The sequence below is a fragment of the Hemitrygon akajei genome, chromosome 11, assembly GCF_048418815.1.
Source record: "Hemitrygon akajei chromosome 11, sHemAka1.3, whole genome shotgun sequence".
Classification (NCBI taxonomy): Eukaryota; Metazoa; Chordata; class Chondrichthyes; order Myliobatiformes; family Dasyatidae; genus Hemitrygon; species Hemitrygon akajei.
In genome coordinates this window covers 29971648-29992948 of record NC_133134.1, presented here as the reverse complement: position 1 = coordinate 29992948, position 21301 = coordinate 29971648, and the positions used below count along the sequence as shown (strand labels likewise).

The window sequence follows — 21301 nt, the reverse complement described above, 5'->3', positions numbered from 1 at the left end:
AACTTGTCTAGTTTGGCTTACCCTAGTTTCCATTGAATCAACATGCCCATTTTCAAATATTCATCATGGTTTCAAATTGCTCCATGATGTTGCACCTCTCTAACATGTTGCCTCATCTAACCCTACAACTCTCAAACTCTTACTCCTCCCTCTTACTTGCCTACTCTCATACCCTTACTCACCCATTACTAATCCCTTTACCATTGATATTTGTACTTTCTGCTGCCAAGGTCTCCCTCAAATTTTCCACTTCTCTTTTTCTCCTCCCTTGACACGATTCTCCTTGAAGCTTTCCTGTTTGACTTAGTCGTTCATCTTTTGCCCTGATGTCTCCTTAAAGTGGCTTGGTGTCAAATTTTGTACATAAATAAACATCCCTGTGAAATACCCTGCATCATTAATTGCTGAAGACCCTATATGAAGAAACTGTGCAATTGCTGATTTTCATTGACCCTGTTTCATCATCAACAAAATTCAGATCTACTTCTGCCTGAAAGATAATGAGAGCTTGTTTATGGGTATCATACTTGACATTGAGCTTGAAAGGTTTACACTGATGTTCATATTAAAAAAAAAACTTTTCAGTAAAAGGGCAGGAAGAAGAATTTGTTATATGTATGCCTTCATGTTACTCACTGATCTTGTCAGGCCTGCTGAATTTAAAACTACACTGCAGATCAATTCAACGTTGTGCCTGACAGCATAGGTTAGGGTTCGCTTTGGAGACCTGATGCCAACAAAGCGAAGAGCAGAGAAATGACAGTGAAAGTTTCACTGGCATTTCAGCAAAAGGAGATAGCACTGGAACTTGCTGTCTGAAGTTTAGCTCAGAATTACTGTTTGGTACTCGGCTGCGGTAAATGAGCTCTAGTGACCCAGATTCAATCCTAATATTTGTTATTATCTCTTTGGAGTTTCTACCTTGTCCCTGTGTCTGTGTGGGGTTCCTTTGTGTTCGGTTAATTGGCCACAATAAATTGTCCTTCGAATAGGTGAATGATAGAATTTGGGAATTTGGGGAGAATAAAATGGAGGATTAGTGTGAATAGGCATCTGGGAGTTGACATAAACCTGGTGGGTCCGTTTCTCTGTGACTTTATAAATGTAAAATCAATTCAGACCCTCATTTCATATCTCTTCTATTGACTTCATTGGTGATAAGGGGACAAAACAACAGAAACTGATTTTTTTTTTCTCTCTTCTGTATAGGAAATGAGAGGATACTTCATAATAAATGGTATAGAAATGGAATTCAGGACAGAGGTACAACAAATAGCAAATCTGATATCACTCATTTTCACCACTGTCCATCCAAAATTCCCACTGGATTCTATTTCAAGTGGATTCATTCATGAGGAAAGTTTCCAATCATTCTGTTCAACATAATTCACCTTGACAAACTGGCAATATTTACAAAGTATTTTTTTCTCTTCCCAACTTCCCAACTTTATTTGCACAAAAGAAGAAATTGCACCATTTCTTTTTTTTAAAAAAAGTAACTTCTTATGAGCTAGTAAAAAAAAAATTACATCTATAGCTATTTACTCCTCTTCGGTAATTCTGTACATAAAATACAATTTTCCCTAATGTACTTATGAACATGAAGAATTATATTGCAGGGTTGGCAGACAAGTAGATCATTCAGCTCAATTATCTGCTGCTCATATTTATACCACTATTGTTAACTTCATCCTAACCTTACAGCAAATTGTAATAATATAATTTGTTCTATAAATTGGTACAGGTCATACTTGAATGCTCTCTGTCTCGATCTCTTCCAATGAAAGTAAGGACATTCTAGCAGCTGTCTGAGTGAAGGAATTTCCCATTTCCCTACTGGATTTAAGCTAACAAGAACCTGAATTTGTCTAACATCTCTAATGTAATGAAACATCCCAGGGGAATTTAACAGGAGCAGATGTTACCGATGTTACATGTACTGAGCAGTGTACACCATTCTCTGCAATTTCTTGCAGTGAAGAGGAGAACAGTTGCTATACTAAAATAAGATGCATCCAGAAGGAAAACCCTATGTGATGCATCAATGACAAATGGTGAGAGTCAAAGAGGACCTGCCATATTTCTTTAGCCTCCCAAGGAAGCAAAGGTGCTGTTGCTGAGCTTGCATGGCTGTGTTGTCAATGTTGCTGGACCAGAAGAGGCTATTTGTGATGTCCACTCCTAGGATCTTGAAGCTGTCAACCCCATTGACCTCAGAATGGTTGACTTGTGCAGGAGCATTTGCACAATGCCCCCCCCCCCCCACCCTTCCCCTCAACGTCAATGAGCAGCTCGTTCCTTTTGTTGACATTATGGAAAAGATCATTGTCCTGATCCCATATCATTAGACTATCCCTCTTGGACTCTCTCTCACTGTTATTTGAGATATGGGCCACTGCAGTGGTTTCATCTACAAACATGTAATTGGAGTTGGAGCAGAGTCCGGCCACACAGTCTTGAGTGTACAGGGAGTAGGATAGGTAAAGGGCTGTGGACACAGCCATGAGGGGCACCAGTGTTGAGAATAATGGATAATATTGAAGGAGTTTGGGAATCAGGAGGAATTGTAGGACTGGAAGGGGTTGTAGAAATGAGGTCATAGAAGGGCTTGTAAATAAGGCTTTTGTATAGTTTCATGTTCAAATATTATTAGAGTGAAAGCCAGCATAAGCAGCAAGCGTTTTGAATGAACGTGACTTGGAGCATGGGCATTTTCGGTTAGCAGAAGTTTTCATAGGACAGAAGATGTGAAACCATCAAGAGGGTATGGATCCCCATTTAGCAGAGACAAGAATCAAATGTTTACACAGAATTGGACAAACAAGAGAAAATCTGCAGATGCTGGAAATCCAAGAAACACACACAAAATGCTGGAGGAGCTCAATCAGTCAAGCAGCATCTATGGAGAAGTGTGAACATTCGACGTTTCAGCTCGAGACCCTTCATCAGGACTGGAGAAAGAAAATTGTAAGAAGGTGGGGGGAGGGGAGGAAGAAGTACAAGATAGTAGATGATGGGTGAAAACAGGAGATGTGGAGGGGTGAAGTAGAGAGCTGGGAAGTCAATCGGTAAAAGAGAGAGAGGGTTGGAGAAGGGGGAATCTGATTAGAGAGGACAGAAGGCCATGGAAGAAAGGGAAGGGGGAAAGAGCACCAGAGGGAGGTCATGGGCAGATAAGGAGATGAGGTGAGAGAGGGAAAAGGGGATGGGGAGTCGTGAAGGAGAAGGGGGGTGCAAATACCAGAAGTTTGAGAAATTGATGTTCATACCATCAGGTTGGAGGCTACCCAGACAGAATATAAGCTGTTGCTCCTCCACCCTGAATGTGGCCTCATCACAGCAGTAGAGGAGGCCATAGATTGGCAAGTCGGAATGGGAAGTAGAATTAAATTGGGTGGCCACCATGAGATGGCACTTTTTCTGGTGAACCGAGTATACATGCTTGGCAAAGTGGTCACCCAATCTATGTTGGGCCTCACCGATTATATAGGAGTCCACGCTGGGAGCACCAGACACAGTAGATCACCTTACAGACTCACGGGTGAAGTTTTGCCTCACCAGGAAGGACTGTTCGGGGCCCTGAATGGTAGTGAGGGAGGTGGTGTATGGGCAAGTGTAGCACTAGTTCCACTTGCAAGGATAAGTGAGTGCCAGGACGGAGATCATTGGGGAGGGACGGATGGACAAGGGAATCTCCTGTAGGGAGCAATCTCTGCGGAAAGTGGGGTGGGAGGGGGGGAAGATGTGCTTGGTGGTGGGATCCCGTTGGAGGTAGTGGAAGGTGGAGAATTATGTTCTGCTCATGGAGGGTGGTGGGGTGAGGGTAGACGTGTGCAAAATGGAAGAGATTCGGTGTGGGTAACGTTGATGGTGGAGGAAGTTCTTTGAGGATGACTCCTTAGTTCTGGAATGAAAAGTCCCATCCTGAGAGCAGATGCGGCAGCCATGGAGGAACTGAGAGAAGGGAATGGCATCTTTACAAGCAACAGGGTGGGAAAGAGGTATGGTTACAAGTAACAGGGTGGGAAGGAATTGGATATTGGCTGACCTAAGTGTTGGAGCAAGTATGTTGATGAAAAGTCAGCTCTATGTTAAAAGCAACTCAGAGGTCGCAAACCTTCCAGCTGAGCTTTAGACAGTCTCCTGGTTTGTGGGCCAGGAGCTGAGTTTGTGACTCCACAAACTCTGACAAGGCCAATACCAGATGTCACATGCAAGCATTTCCCAGTTGTGAACTGAATACCAGAGGTCCTGCCAGTGATTATTGTACTGAACAACAACCACAAAAACTAAAGTGATGCAGCAAGTGAGACCAATGTACTGTCCATAGTGTGGACAGGATTAACTTGGACCGCTGTTCAAGGGGGCTCACCTGGGTGAGCTACAGATGTAGAGAGGGACAGGATGAAATATCTCCAGAAAAGTCAAAAAAGTGCAAGTGCTGGAAAATCTGAAGTAAAAATAGAAAATGCTGAAAACACTCAGCAGGCCTGGTACCATTTGTGCGCTTGGAAGCAGAGTTAATATTTCATTGTCAAACACCTGTGAGTTTATTATTGAAGTATCAAATGATAAAGATTGGCAACTGGGTAAAATGTGAAGTGCAGATATTAGAAAGTATGCTGTTGGAACTCGGAGATCTATGTTGTTTCTGTAATGGCATCTCAAATGTCTTATTTCCATTTCCCTAGAAGTGTACTTTTCATTGGCATTCTTGAGCAGCATGAGGTGTCTCATAATGCAGTAGATTGTAATTGGCAGTAGTGGGTGAAGCTATTCTAAATCTGTTTGCTGCCAGAAGCATTGATTGGGCTAGTATTTTCAGATAGGGTAAATGGCAGGAAAGCCATAGGTGCTGACACTTCCCAGATCAAATTCTAAAATGTCATATTTTATTTGTATTGCATTCCCAGCAGGCAGCACTAAATTTTGTTCTCTTGAATGAGCAATTGTCTGCAAACACCACAGGCTACAGCAAAATGTTACCAACAACATTACAAAAGTGTGGCAGATCATCCAGGCGGGGGTGTCTCTTGCCTTCTGTAGAGACTGACAATTTACAATATGGCTGCCAGGGAATAAACAGAATGCAAGTACTCATGCTGTGCATTAGCCATTATGTTTCCATAGCAACACTGACTGCAGCTGATGTCTAAGATTTATTTCTAGTTTGCTGTGCTGATATTTGAATTTTTAAAAATACTTAGGGCAGTTGATTAGAGCACAGTGGATTTTATATGTCAGGGTGATATCTTTATGCATTAGCGGACTTAAAATCGGGTAATCAATGGCTCTTCCGTTGATAGTGAAGAACTACCACTATCTAAAGCTGACCCTGTAAGACCATGAAAATAGGAATACTCCATTTGGCCCTTCAAATATGGTGTGCCACTCAATATGATCCAACTTCCTTCAAATCAATTCTCCTGCCTTATCCCAATAGTGTCTGATGCCCTTGTTGATTAAAAATCCATATTTCCATTATGTTCAAATATTCCACCACCACAGTTTTCTGAGGTGTGCAATTCCAAAGATTCACACCCCTCTTAGAGAAGAATTCTTCCTTATCTCAATCTTAAAGCCCCTTAATCTGAGACTATGCCTTCTCATTCCGGATTCTCCAAAGAATCCTCCCAGGTAAAATTATGAATGTATGGAGTTATGATGGTAACTTGAAGTGTAAATGATTACCGGTCAAATAAAAACTTCTTGGGCTTCCTGCCAGGTATAGGTATCAATTATAGCTGACGTTTCAATGACAAATTCTACCATCTTCTTCAGGGATAATGCCTAGGTACAGTGGTGCGAGAAGGTTTGTGAACCCTGTAGAATTTTCTCTATTTCTGCATAAACATGACCTAAAACGTAATCAGATCTTCACATAAGACCTTAAACTGGATAGAGAACCCAATTAAATAACACAAAAAAACATTATACTTGTTCATTTATTTTATTGAGAAAAATGATCCAATATTACATGTATTTGTTGGAAAAAGTATGTGAACCTTTGCTTTCAGTAACTGGTGTGACCCCCTTGTACAGCAATAACTTCAACCAAATGTTTCCAGTAACCGCTGATCAGCCCTGAACATCGGCTTGGAGGAATTTTAGGCCATTTCTCCCTAAAAACCTGCTTCTGCTTCACCTCTGCGATGTTGGTGGACTTCCTTGCATGAACTGCTTGCTTCAGGTCCTTCCACAACACTTCTGTAGGATTAAGGTCAGGGCTTTGACTCAGCCGTGAAAAAACACTAATTTTCTTCTTTTTGAATGATTCGATTGTTGATTTACTCTTGCCTTTTGGATCATTGTCTTGTTGCATTATCCAATTTCTATTAAGCTTCAGGTGACAGACTGTTACCCTGTTTAAGGGGATCCAAGATCTTGATACAATTTTGAATTCATTGTTCCCTCAACGATTGTAAGCTGACCAGGCCCTGAGGCAGCAGAGCAGCCCCAAACCATGATGCTCCTTCCACCATGCTTCACAGTTGGGATGAGGTTTTCATGTTTTTTTTTCCAATCATAGCAATGTGTATTTCTGCCAAAAAGTTTAACTTCTGTCTCATTTGTCGACAGAACCTTGTCCCAGAAACATTGTAGCACATCCAGGTGATCTTTTGCAAACTTGAGATGTACAGTAATGTTTTTTTTGGAGAACAGTGGTTTCCTCCATGGTGTCCTTCCATGAACACCATTCTTGTTCGGTGTTTTTAAGTGGACATGTGAACGGAGACTTTAGCAAGTTCTAGAGATTTCTGCAGGTCTTTTGCTGTTACTCCTGGGTTCTTTTTCACCTCTTTCAGCATTGCACACTGTTCTTTGGTGTGACCTTTTGCAGGACATCCACTCCAAGGGAGAGGAGCAACAATACTGAGTTTCCTCCATTTGTAGTCAATTTCTCTTACTGTGGACTGATGAACACCCAGGTCTTTAGAAATACTTTTGTAGCCTTTTCCAGATTCATGCATCTCTACAATTCTTCTTCAAAGGTACCTGTGCTCCTGAAAGTTGTTTTGATCTAGACATGATGCATTTAAACAGATCCTTCTTGAGAAGAGCAGGCTCTGTCAGTAACTTGACTTTGTGTGCATTTTTATAGAGCAGGGCACCATTACAACTCACGCATCCAATCTCATCTCATTGATTGGAACACCTGACTCCAAATAGCTTTTGTAGAAGGCATTACCCCAGAGGTTCACATACTTTTTCCAACAAATACATGTAATATTGGGTTATTTTCACAATAAATAAATGAACAAGTATAGTGATTTTGTGTTATTATTTAATTGGGTTCTCTTTATCTAGTTTTAGGACTTGTGTGAAGACCTAATCACATTTCAGGTCATATTTATGCAGAAACAGAGAAAACTCTACTGGTTTACAATCTTTCTAGCACCACTGTATGTCTAGTCCAGTGGCATTTATACCCCTGTAGTCTGTTCCTCCTGATTGGTTAGTCCTAATTCAGTCAGGTTTCACTCTCTCACCTTGTTTACAATCCAATTCTAGATCTATCTTGGAGCGAGACTTTCATCTTTCTTAAAATTCTTTTCTTCTAGTTCCATTTCACTGGCTTTCTTTACCAGGTGCTTTCAGAAGCCACTGGCCATCAAAGGCAATCCTATGGCCATTGTGAATGCAATATTCTGCTACCGCCGATTTCTCTGGTTAACCCAAACAGATACACCTCCTGTGCTCCTTGATGTGGGTTTCCACTGTGTATCCCGTCTAGCCGATTATATGCTGCTCATAATTCACGGGGAATCGTGTAAACGCCAGCCGACTTGAGTCCCAAGTCATCTTTGATTAACAGTCCTCCTGGAAATTCATTCTTGTTTTAACCAAAGCAAATACTCTGACCTAGAATGTCCCAAAGTAGTTGTAATGTTACTAAAACAGAGATTATGGCTGTAATGGGGAGGAGAATGAAGTTTGCAATGAAACAATTTCTTTAAAACTGTCTGTTTTCTTCTAGATTTGATCTGTGTTCTTTACTAATTAGTCATCAAATGGGGAATGAGATGAATCCACAGTCTTCTGACATGGTGCTTATAAGTTGTGATATTGACGTGTATTGTCCTGTTCTTCAGATTATTAATTATTAAATGGAACAGGAAAGTTATCAACAAGATTGAAAGAGTGCAGAGAAAATTTACAAGAGTGTTGCTGGGACTTGAGGACCTGAATAATAGGGAAAGGATGAATAGATTAGGACTTTATTCCCTAGAGTGCTGGGAAATGAGGAGAAATTTAATAGAGGTATACAATTATATGAGAGATAAAGATAGGGTTAATGCAAGCAGGATATTTTCCACTGAGAATGGGTGAAACTAGAACTAGAGGTCATAGGTTAATGGTGAAATATTTAAAGGGAACATGGAGGGGACTCCAGCGCCAATTAATGATGTAATTGTTCCTCCTTTGTTTTTCTTAAGATTGCAAAGCATTGCTGGATATTAAGAACACCTAGTACTGCAAGTTTACCTCACTAGACTTGTGAGCTTAACCTGCCTTAATGAGTCTAGTGCCACTGACCTCAACAGTAATGAAGTGCTTTAAGCAGCTGGTTATGGATCTCCCTAAATCCCATCTCCCTGCCAAATGTGACCCTTCCAGTCTGGTTATCACTCAAATTGGTCCACTGACAATGCCAAAGCCTCTGCCCTCCACTCCATCCTGCCTGACCTGAAAAATAGTGCCTCATAGACCAGGATGCTATTTATTGACTTCACATTTAATATAATCATCCCTCAAAATCTGGTGGGTAAACTGTTGGGTCACCACATCTCTTCTTGTGATTGGATCTTGGACTTCTTGACTGAAAGATCAGTTAGTCTGTGTTGGCAGTAACAGCTCTACTTCCATCACACTGAACGCCACCACCCCCACATACCCCTCCAGGGCTGCATGCTCAGCCCCCTGCCATTCACACTGCTGACACATGACTGTACAGCTAGATCCACATCAAACCGAATCATCAACATAAAGGAAGAACACTGACGAGAAGATGGCATAGAGAGAGGAGGCCGAGTGGCTTGTAGCTTGGTGTGAGCACAACAACTTGAGTCTCAACCTGGACAAGTCTACCCTTTTGAGAGTGGTCTGACCAGCTGCACCACCATTTGGAACAAGAATTGCAAGGCATTGTTGGCAAGACCCCACAAAGGATTGCTAGGAATGCTGAGAGGATCATTGGGGTCTCTCTTCTACCCATCCGAAATATTTACCATGAGTGCTGTATATGCAAGAACCTTAGCTTTGTAAAGGATCCCTCTCATCTGCCCCACAATTTCTTTGAGCCCCTACTATAGGATAAGGACTGTTAGGAGAGCAAACAGCTTCTTCCCCCATTCCATGAGACTACTGAGCTCCTTGCCACCATTGAGGTCTCATCAAGGATGAAGCACCAAGTAGTGTTATACTGTTTTTAATGAGCTGTAAACTCACCTTGTGCTGAATGTCAATCCTCTGGAATACATTTTATTACTAGTGAATTTATTGGTGGTAATTTTACTTTGTGTTGTGTGTGAGCTTTAAGTACAGTGTTGTGCACCTTGGTCCAGAGCAACATTGTTTCAATAGACAATAGACAGTAGGTGCAGGAGTAGGCCATTCAGCCTTTCTAGCCAGCACTGCCATTCACTGTGATCATGGCTGATCATACACAATCAGTACCCCGTTCCTGCCCCCTCCCCTTGACCCCGCTATCTATAAGAGCTCTATCTAACTCTCTCTTGAATGCATCCAGAGACTTGGCCTCCACTGCCTTCTGGGCAGAGCATTCCACATATCCACCACTCTCTGGGTGAAAAAGTTGTTCCGCATCTCTGTTCTAAATGGCCTACCCCTTATTCTTAAACTGTGGCCTTTAGTTCTGGACTCGCCCATCAGCGGGAACATGCTTCCTGCCTCCAGCGTGTCCAATCCCTTAATAATCTTCTATGTTTCCTTATAATATCTTGTGTTTCAATCAGATCCCCTCTCATCCTTCCACTTCGTTTGGCAGTGGGCATGTATGCAGTTGAATGACAATAAACTTGAATGTGAACTTCTTCACTTAGCCCTCTGGTGAGAGTGTGGAACGAACAGCCAGAGGAAGTGGTGGGTGTGGGTTCGATTTCAACATTTAAAAGGTATTTGGATCGTTAAGTGGATGGAAAGGGTATGGTCTGGTTGCAGGTTGATGGGGCTAGGCAGAATAATAGTTCATCATTATTGGCTCGAAGGGCCTGTTTCTGTGCTGTCGTGTTCTGTGACTCAATGACATACCAGCATTGAACTAGGTTGGGGCATTGCTCTTGAGTTGAATGCCAGCCTCAGTTAAATAATGTAAGTATTCCTTTGTTTATAGTTTAATGTTTAGCTTTACACCAAGATGTCACCGGGTGGCAGAGTGGCGTAGTGGTTAACACAATATTTTACAGTACAGGTGACCCGGGTTCAATTCCTGCCACTACCTATAAGGTATCTGTATGTTCTCCCTGTGTCTGCATGGGGTTCCCCCAGGTGCTCTGGTTTCCTCCCTTGGTAGGTAATTGATCACTGTAAATTGTCCCGTGGTTAGGCTAGGATTAACTCGGGATTGCTGGGCAGGATGGATTGAAGGGCCAAAGGGCTTATTCCGTGTTGTAACTCAGTATAAAAAAAAAATTGACCTAGTTGATGCTAGAGAAACTTCAAGTCCATAGATCCTTGTAATCTAATATTAATTTGGCAGTTCCTTGCATGGATTTTATGAAAGGGATAGTACTAAGATTTGTAGCATCACATATACCTGTACATAAAACAGGGGCTCCCCAGGACTCCATCCAAATTACAGAAAACTTTCTCCTTCATATAAACAATGAATATAATTAATATACATGTTATTAGGTGCTGATGCTGTGTACAATAATGAACAATAACTCTTCCACTCTATTATCCCTCAACTAATCCTCTTCTTAAATAAAAAAGGGTGAATTTTATTACAATTAAAGTTTATTTGTTATTTAATACCAAATTAAAAACTTTTATTTCTCTTTTTATATTCCAAGCTCTGAGATCCTGGAACGATAATCGTTGCAGCCGTGAATTTCCATTCGTTTGTAAAATTCCCTCCCTGGAGAACAACTAACCAGCATAAGGAGCTCTGGCTGTTTGGAATTCATCCTGAAAGTGATTTCTTTGGAATCGGCAGCATTGACACAAAGACATTCTAGCCAAATGGGAGGAACAATGTTGAGGTTCTGATCAAAGTGCCACACCATTATAACATCATTACTGTCTGCTCCATATAGGAAAACAGCTTGGTTTATCTTCTGTTTTTTGATTTATTTTCAGGCTTCAATATATTGTAATACTTTTCTATTGAAATAGATTAAATTATATATGGCTAAACATCAATATTCTTAGAATAACTCTATTTGATTTTTGAATAGTAAGTAAAATTTGGTTTACACATATGTATTAGTTAAATAATTGTCATTATCTTATGTTAGGTCATTTAGCTACAAACCCACTAAAATATGTATTTGATTAAGACTGAACCAAAACAGCTGAAATATACATGCATTCATTTTCACACGGTAATTAAATCCCAACAAACCAGCCACTTGCATTAACCTCAGCACAAATTCCTCCCTTATCCTTAAGTAAATCTATACTCCCCTTAGTTATCCTTTTTGCTTAATATAAGTATAAAATGCTTTGGGGTTCTCCTTTATCCTGCTTGCCAAGGATATTTCAAGGATATTTGTCCTTCCTAATCGCCTGCTTGAGCTCTCTCTTTCCATCTTTGTACTCCACAAGTGTCTGTCTGATTTTAGCATTCTAAGCTTTATGTATTCTTGCTAACTAAGTTTAGGACCTTCTGGGTCATTCAAGATTTACTTACCTTACCATCCTGGTCCTTCATCCTTACCAGAACATTCAGCCAATCTTTAAACAATTCCCCTTGTGTCAGGTGTGGATTCCCAATCAATGGTCATTAGCTCTTGTCTTATCCTGTTGTAATTTGCCTCCCCAATTTAATACCTTCCTGAAAGAGCTGATTTTATCCTTACTCATAGCTATCTTTTTTAAAATTTTATTTATTGAGATACAGAATCAGCCTTACCAGCCCTTCAAGCCAGCAATCCCCTGATTTAATCCTGGCCTGATCACAGGACAATTTATAATGAGCAATTAACCTACTGATATGCCTTTGGACTGTGGGAGGGAACTGGAGCACCCGGAGGAAACCCATGCAGTCACGAGGAGAACATACAAATTTCTTACAGACTTCGGGAAGAATTGAACCTGAGTCACTTGTACTGTAAAGCGTTGTGTTAACCACTACACTATTGTGCTGCCCAAAACAAAATGAGTTGTGGTCACTATTGCAAAATGTTCATCCGCTCTCAGGTCAATCAACTGGCCTGGCTCATTTCCCAAAACTAGATCCAGTATGATCTTTTCTCTAGTTGGACTCTGCATACTGTTTCAAGAATGTCCCTCAGATACATTGCAGAAACACCATCTAAGCCTTCTGTGTTTTTTAAAAACAAAGTTCCAAACAATAACAGGGAATTTAAAGTCCCCTTCTTTAATAACCCTGTTGTTCCTGCGGCTTTCCATAATCTATCTACCTATCTGTTCTTCTATCTATATTGCTGTACCATCCCATCAGAGTATTTTTATTTTGGAGCGCCACACAAATCGTCTCTGTGGATGGGCTCGAGGGGAATGTTTTCTCTAAGTACCACTTCCTTATCAGTAGTGCAATGCCACCTCCCTTTTTTTAACCCCCTCTCTATCATGTCTAAAACAACAAACCCCAGGAGCATTGAGCACCATTCCTGTTCCTCGAGAAACCAGGTCTCTGTAATGGCAACACTGTCCCATTTCCGTGTGCTGATATTAAAATGTAACTTTAGTACAACAGACAAGCATAACATTTTCACTAACCACTCAAACATTAGGTATTTTAATGGAAAGGGAGGCTGTAGGGATATTACCCTTGGGCTCTAAGTAAATATCTGGCAAGAACTATTATTGGTGATGGCTGCCAGATATTGACAAGCTGTCTATCTGCCCAGTGAAACAATTTTAATCTGTTCCAAAAGAAAATTCCAGTTTGATTCACTATTCCATTGGAGAATTATGTACCATTGTTTTAAAACAAACTTCAATTTTCAGTATTTGACAAAACAATGGTAAGCATAAACAGGATGAAAAAAAGCACTAATAGTCATTAACAATTATATTTACAACAGACTGTAGACAATCATCAACTTTACTGTATAATTTTTTGAGATTATATTGACGGCATTCATTTGAAAAGTAGACTATATAAGTCGTGGCAGTTTTGAATAATTTCATTCTTCAGAAAAAGTGAAAAGCTATAATGTTGCTTCATTAGACTGTAATTTTTAAATGAAGGATTCATACATAAGGGTTGTTTTCTTTCAAAGTCACAACTATTCATTTAGAAATCTACTGGGTAGACTAACTGAAACACCATTAACCAATATACAGTTCTAATAATTTTGAAAGGCAATAATATTTCCAGAATGCAAGTAAAGTTTATTATAGCAAAAATAGCTTTAAAAAATTTTTTTAAATTTAAGTGCAGGACAAAATAACCATGCATTCTTTCATTTGACTTAATATGCAATTGCATAACTGTTAAAGAATGTAATAGTGAAATAAATTCAGCTTTTCTGGGCCAAATTTTTTGTTCCATATAGGTAGCATTATGTATTTTGAGGTATGCCTGGCCGTGGTTATCTGTTACAGTTCAAAATCTACTTCTGGTGTCCATCCAAATACAAGCAGAAGGAGAATCACCCTCCCACCCATCGGCACCACTAACTCCCACAGCAGCAACCCCTTTCAGCTGCACTTATTACAGTTTTGTTGCTGAAGCTTCCAATCTGAAATCATCTGCCCACGTCCAGCTGCTGAAGGTCCTAAGACTCTTCAAGTACAGTTAAATAGCTGACGAGCAGTGTTATAAAAACTGTGACAATTGAATATGCAAACCAAACAATTTGTGGGAATATTGTTATAGTGTTATTTTTAATTTATTTTCTATGACATTTTTGTATAACTCCATACTTGTAGTTTATATGGCTAATGAACATTGTCACTTGTAGATGTTTTACAGTGATTGAGATGCGATGTGTTGCTTAAAAGGCTTCTGTAGCCATGTGGCCAACAAGTAAACCTCTATGTTAATTAACAGAAAATAATTAAAAAAACAGATTTTCTTCTGCTATGTTTCAATTCTTTGAGTGAACAGTCCTCGCATTTCCAAGATCTGAAATTGCTCTAAGGAATTACAGGTGCAGTGTTTTTGTAGACTGGGTATCAGTATTCCGATTGGTGTTCTCTCTGTTCACTCAACCTTTGAAAGCCAAGAGTGGTGAATGGGCAACATGTGATTGTGCGGCAGTGCTGGTCCATGCAGACGTAATTGAATCCACCTCAAATCCCAACTGTCACCAGCTCCACCATTGTCTCCATCCCTCAATGTCCTCTTCCCATGAACACAAAATGTACGGTTATATTTAAGTTTATGTTCTCATGGTGGGACAATGGGTTCATAATTCTATTAATCTGTTAGGCCAATCCGTTGAAGGAAATATGCTCATTTGACTAGAGAGTATGGGCATGCTGGTTTGTATTTATTTGGAAGGGAAACCTATTAGTAATGAGTTTGTACATTCTCCTCCAGGTGCTCTGGTTTCCCCCACAGTCCAAAGATGTACCTGTTGATAGATTAATTGGTCATTGTAAATTGTCCTGTGATTAGGCAAGGGTTAAATTGAGGGATTTCTTCGTGGCGAGGTGCGAATGGCCGGAAAGGCCTATTCCTCACTGCATCTCAGTGAATAAGATAATTATGACATAACTATGGTCAGGCATTCTTGACAGAGATATTACATGATATTCTGCTGAAGGAACATAGTTTGGTACTGAAGGAGCATGCATATTTAGCTGTTGAAGATGGAGGAGCTGCACAATCCATATTACAGTAAATTCTAAAACATTGCCTTTCATTCTGCACTTGCTTCTTTGTCCTTTAGAGACTCATTTTGGGAGGAGCATGTTCATTAAAGCAAAAATATTCCGGTGAAGTGATGATGGTCAACTAATCTGACAGAGTGGTGTCTATAGCCCTGCAGTTCCAATAGGAAATCTTCATTCAATGGAACTGATAAGTGGAAAAACAGGAAGTTCTAATATATCTGGAGTAATTAAGCAATCCAGAGCAGACTATTCCAACAGAACCTATGTATCCAGATGTGTTCAGAAAATATGAAATCTTATAGCCAGATACTGAGCTTACTAAGGAGTAGCCACTTCTGCATCTTGTGTTCCCAGCTTACTTACCTGTCAACATTGTGAAAATAGTGTTCTCCTCCTCTGAACTTTTATAACATTATTGGACATGCTCCGCATCAGCCAATACACCGTACTCTTCAGTAAAATGCAGATTACTATTCACCAGGGTGTGACAGTTTAGTTAATTTGAGTGTACTCTACATAGTTGGAATTGTCCAAAGTTTGTTCTTGCTTTATACTTGCCAAAAAATAGTGTTTATGTGAGCTCTTTGAATTGACGAGCTAGGCTCCTTAAGCATGCTGCAGATAGCTTAGTGCCTCACCTCCAAATAATCTTGCTTTTCTCATGGTTAAAAGCATTCCTCAATGTAAAAGTTATCTTTTGTCCCCAAATCTCTCCTTGGCTTTGGTTCTTTTGGACTTCCTTCAGACCTGCAGCTCATATTCCTTTGATATAAAATGTTGTGCATCTCTTATCTACATCAATTTTTACCTCACATTTAGGTGAATTAATCAAAAGCTCTGGAAACCCTTCCCTAAATTTATCCTTCTTTTCCTTCAAATAAATATTTTTGAATTTGCCTCTTTCACCAAGAGTTTAGTTACCTTTCATCTTTCTCTTCTAACATGGTGTCCATTTTTGACAGGTAACTCTAATCTGAAACATAATGAGATATTTAGCCTGTTAAACAAACCAGGCTGGAAATACTTTTACAAGAATATTTTGTAATAGATGCATATTGACAGTGAGGGACCTTATAACTGCACTGTACTGTTCTAAAACTTTGATAAACTTCTACAAATGTGTAGCGGAGAATATATTGATTTGCTGCATCACAGCCTGGTATGGAAACACCAATCCCCTTGAATGGAAAATTCCTACAAAAAGCCCTCCCCCCTCATTAAACACATCTACCAGAACATTGACACAGGAATGCTGCCATCAGGAAGAAGGTACAGGAACCTTGGGACTCTCGCCAATACCTGCTCAAACACCCAGCTTTTGAACCAAAGGGAATAACTTCACTCAACATCACTTACCCCATTACTGAAATGTTTCCACAACCTCTGGACTCACTTTCAAGGACTCTTCATCTCATGTTCTCGATATTTATTGATTATTTATTTATTTTTATATTGCATAGTTTGTTGCCTTTTGCACACTGGTTGAATGCCCAAGTTGGTGCAGTCTTTCATTGACTCTGTTATGGTTCTTCTATGGATTTATTGAGTACACCCACAAGAAAATGAATCCCAGGGTTGTGTAAGGTGACATATATATACTTAGGTAATAAATTTATTTTGAACTGTATGTTCTATTTGCTGAAGAAATGGCAATGTTACCATCCAATGTGCCACAAGGTGCAGAAAGGAACAACGATTTTTGTTCTATGTTCTATATGAACTTAAGCTAAACTGTAATAGCTAAATACTTCCAGGCCCTTTTGTGAATGGTGCACACACCCAGATAATTAATCCACATGTTCCATGTGCAGATGTGCATATAAGCAAAAACACCAGGGTATGTGGAGTGAGACATAGTGCACTTTTTGATCTCACTTGTAGAATATTTTTGTGTGCATTGGAGCTTCATTGAGAGCATAAGCCAGCTACACTGAAGCCGGCTTTAACTGGAGGATTGTGGCTTGCTCTGGTATTAGTTGGAAGGTTTCAGTTTGAGTCTTCTGGCTCCTTTTAACCATCTGCTGATTGCACCCTCTCATCTGCCAATATTTCAAACCCTTGCTTATGCTTGGCCAATCTCTAGCACAAGCATATGGCTGACCCCCTCCCTGTACTAGCACACCCTCCCACACCAAATACTCAATCAAGTGGTGATGATGGGGAAAGATGGATAATAGTGACAGGAGGTTGACGTGAGCTAGTTATGATATCAGCCATTGTCCACAGAGGCACTGGGAGATTGAAATACAGTATTTCAAAAAAAAACCTATCCACTGGAATTACACCCTCTATCCCTCTGTAGCAAGGTCTCAGTAAGGGTCAAATCCTTTAGCTAAAGCATTGTGCTTGATAGAATTTGACTGCTGAGGGAACAAGCACAAAAACTGATGCATAGACGAGTCCCTATAACAAAACATAAGCATGAGGTAACCTTCTATGTGATTCGTAACTTTACAATCAAGAGAAAACTGACTATTTCTCCCAGGAAGGCTGATTTTGGCACTGTTAGTACGAGCTAAGCTCTGACCCACAAGGAACAGGAATCAGGTGGCCTAACAACAGTCAGGTGACCTCTCACTTGATACTTTCATGGATCAATTTATTGTTTTATGGATGTTTCATTCCATCAAATATTTGCCTTTCCTCACCAAAATCTCCAAGGTCAGCTCAAAAAGTCAGCTCCTCCCTGCCTCTTACTAGTCCTAAACTTAGGTTTAAACATTAATATAAAAATTTAAAGATTCAAATTATATTTATTATTGAAGTATGTATAAATTATACAACTTTGAGACTTGTCTGCTTACGGGCAGCCACAAAGCAAGAATCCAATTTAAAAAAAAGAAATACCAACTCCCAGTGCGCATTGACAGAGAAAGAAAACACAAATCATACAAACAGCAGAAGCAAGCAACAGCATTCCAAACCAAATTGAGTCCGTAGATCTGACTCACTGGAGCAGCCAGAGTAGGCCCAAAGCCTAGGTCTAAAGTTCATCAAATAGCAGGTCAATCCACTGTGAAGCTCACAGGCACAAAGCACGTAACAGCGGGAGAGCGAGCAAAGTTGGCCAGACTCTCACCACCGGTCCCTGCACCCTGCCTTCCCAGTTTATCTGGGCCAGCGTTTAAATCGGCCAAACACCAATACCTGTCCTTCAACCAGTCCTGCCATATTGTGATGCCTGATATTTGCAACTCACATAAATTGATGGATTTGCTTTTATGATGTCGGTTGTGTATCTAATATTTGAGTGATATTGTAATTCTATCATTAGGTTAAGCATTCTTGTTCATTTAAGTAATGAATTGCAGGTTATATGTAAATGCCATACATCATCATGCCACCATGTGCACCTTGCTTAAACTAAAAGACAAAATTAGACTCGCATTTCAGACCTCCATCTTAGTTGCATGTTTTGCAATTACAAAAGATAACAGTGTCAATTTTCTCCAGTCTAATCTGGAGAGCTCGAACCTTCACTGTTATCGGTATATTGCAGGGAGGCTGATATAGCTACCATGGTGACATCCTAATTGCATCCTTACAGAATATCTCTATTCCTGGTACCAACCTTAGGACAAGTGGTTACCTGCTCCATTACTATGGTAGTCATTTTATGACCCCATTCAACCACGTCAAAGCAAGAAAAGAGAATGTGTATTTTATTTCGAGCTTATAAGCACTTGGAAGCTTTATAAGCATGATTGAGCTTTATAGTTCTTAATTTGACTATACGGTTAGTAAAGAAAACAAAAAAAGAAAAAGGGCCCATTCTCACGAAACAGTCTAATGTGCAACATTGGAGCTCACTGATAAGCCAGTCCTCCACCATCGACCTCCTCCTATCGTCACTGACCTTCAGACCCTCGCTCCACGTCCACTCTGTCCGACGATCTACCAACTCTCTCCATTCGCGCCTTCTCTCCTCATCTCTCCCCGGCAAAAGGCTGTGAATTCCCAGCTCCCAGACACACGAGAGAACAACATCCTGCTCATTGGCTAACATGCCCCGTTATCTCTAGTCATAACCCAAACATTGCTACAGAGAAACCATTACCTTAGCAGTGGAACATTACAGAGAAGCCATTACGTTAGCAGTGGAACATTACAGCGCATTATACAAGATAAACATTGTGCTGTAAGATGGAGTCTTGATCTCACAATCTACCTCATCATGGCCTTGCACCTTACTTTCTGCCTGCACTGCACCTTCTCTGTAACTAACACTATATTCTATATTGAGTTATTATTTTTCTGTTGCACCACCTTAACGTGCTGATGTTGTGAAGCGATCTGTATGGATGACATGCCAAACACAGTTCTTTGCTATATCTTGGTAACATGTGATAATTAACCAATGACCAATATTGCCAAGGATGCTGCCTGTAATGTTATTCTTCTTAAAATGGTGTCATTTATTCTTTCATGCTTGCCTACAAGGCCAAATGGGACCCTGATTTTAATAATGGGAGCATGGTTACCTACAGCATAGTGTTGCCACATGCAGTGTTTGTAGGTCATTGCATCTTGAAACATAACCTTCTGCTTCTTGTAACCATTTAGAATCATTGGTATTTCTGATTTCATTCTGGATTAGATCAGTGACAAACCCACCACTTAACTCTCTCATGGAGCAACATTAGTAGCTACCATACATGTAGTCAGTTTGAAAATGTTCCTCCCTCTTCCTTTCTCTGTTGCCCCCTCACTCGCTTTCTTTCTCTTTCCCCCTCTCTCTCTCTCTGTACACCCCTCGATATCTAATTGCAGTTTTCTCTACATTTGTTTTATGTTTGCAGTGTTCAAATCAGCACCTGAAAGTAGCTTAGCAAGGAAAATATAGTGGGCTAAGTATTTCCATTCAGGTCAGGGTCAGACACATTTCAACTTATTTGGTTATAATTTGCACGTGTACTGAAAATCAAACTATGGTCCCAAAAACTGATTGGAGCATTTAGCAACTGTTGGCAACTTCTTTAGTATCTCAGTCCAACAGTTAACAAACAGCTGTTTCGCTTTAGCAATGTGGCCCCAAGTTTGCTCCTCAGGAGGATTCCAGGAATTTTCACTAGTACTAAGCATAGACAGAAGCTTTGGTATTGTCCTTCTGTGTTCAACACTGATATCTGAAAGGTAACATTAGTGAAGAAATGGGCTGCTGAGCATGAGAATGAGTCAAACCACTAGTAGGAGAAGCAACAGCTTTCTCATACCTCATTTTATTGCTGATGGAAGTTAATAGTCTATATCCTCCTTTCAAGTATAGTCTTCCCTACTAACGTATTTATTTACTGATGTCTGATTTCATATTGTCTCTTTTTGCAATTTTCCTCGTCTCCCTCAGTTTCTCTCTTGCCTGATCTGTCTCGCTTCTCTCCCATCTCCTTTATGTTCTTCAGCCCACAGTTTGCCTTCTTCATCTTTAGCCCAGTAATGAATTTCTCAAATTCTTGGTTTTGTCTCCAATTCCTCCCATAAGGCAAAGACTTATAATCTTCGTGAAATTATTTCTCATAATTTAATATTGAAAGTGGTTTGGTTGACTTCTGCATTGCTGAATACTTAAAGTAAAATATGACTTCACTGCACAATAAAGTGGTATCTTATTAAACAGAACACCCCCATGGAAAGGTAGTTAAATTTCCTAGTCTGTCATATCTTAAACAAGTTGTCATCCTAATATGCAATTTCAGGATGACTAACACCAGGAATGGACTTGGTGAGTTACCAATGATTCTAAATGACAATTTTCAGTTCCACAGGTGGGAAAAAATACTTTTTTATGTAATTGAAATTCCATGTAGAGCCCCACAAAAATTGCAAATTTGCTTAAAGGCAGTAAGACTTTGCCTTTTAATTGCTTCTTTTGAATTGTTGCCCATATTGTAATAAAGTTTGTTGTCCCTTTGAGATGCTCTGATGGCAGTGAGCAGCAGTTTCATCCTACTGTGTCCCACAATTGTTCACGTTCAAGCTTCATTCAAGTTTATTGCTGTCATTGGCATACACACGCCACAAGTATCAGCTTTTTACAGCAGTAACCCAGTATAATTCAAAATATGCACAAGCAATATGTCCATCTAAAAAATTGCAGCACAAAACCTCAAGATGCTTACAAACTCCTTGAAAATATTTGTGAATCACTGGAGAACGTTATACATTCATTCTCCTTGCTGGTGGATTTGGGTGGTGTGGAATACTATGGGATAGGATTGACTCTATTGAATTTTGATATGAGTCTACAGTCTTGAGTAAATTCTACACATATCCCATTGCAAACTGGCTCCATTTCATTTCAGCTCCTCCC

At 40.0% G+C, this 21301-nt stretch overlaps 1 protein-coding gene across 1 annotated transcript in view; it reads left to right on the top strand.

Annotated features, from left to right (window-relative positions):
- Positions 1 to 14247, top strand: part of clec19a (C-type lectin domain containing 19A) — a 49010-nt gene extending 34763 nt beyond the window's left edge. Inside the window, exon 5 of the mRNA XM_073060536.1 lies at positions 11037 to 14247. Coding sequence (XP_072916637.1) covers positions 11037 to 11116 — 80 coding nt within the window. The 3' untranslated portion in view covers positions 11117 to 14247. The remainder of the gene's footprint in view (positions 1 to 11036) is intronic.
- Positions 14248 to 21301: the final 7054 nt, after the last annotated feature.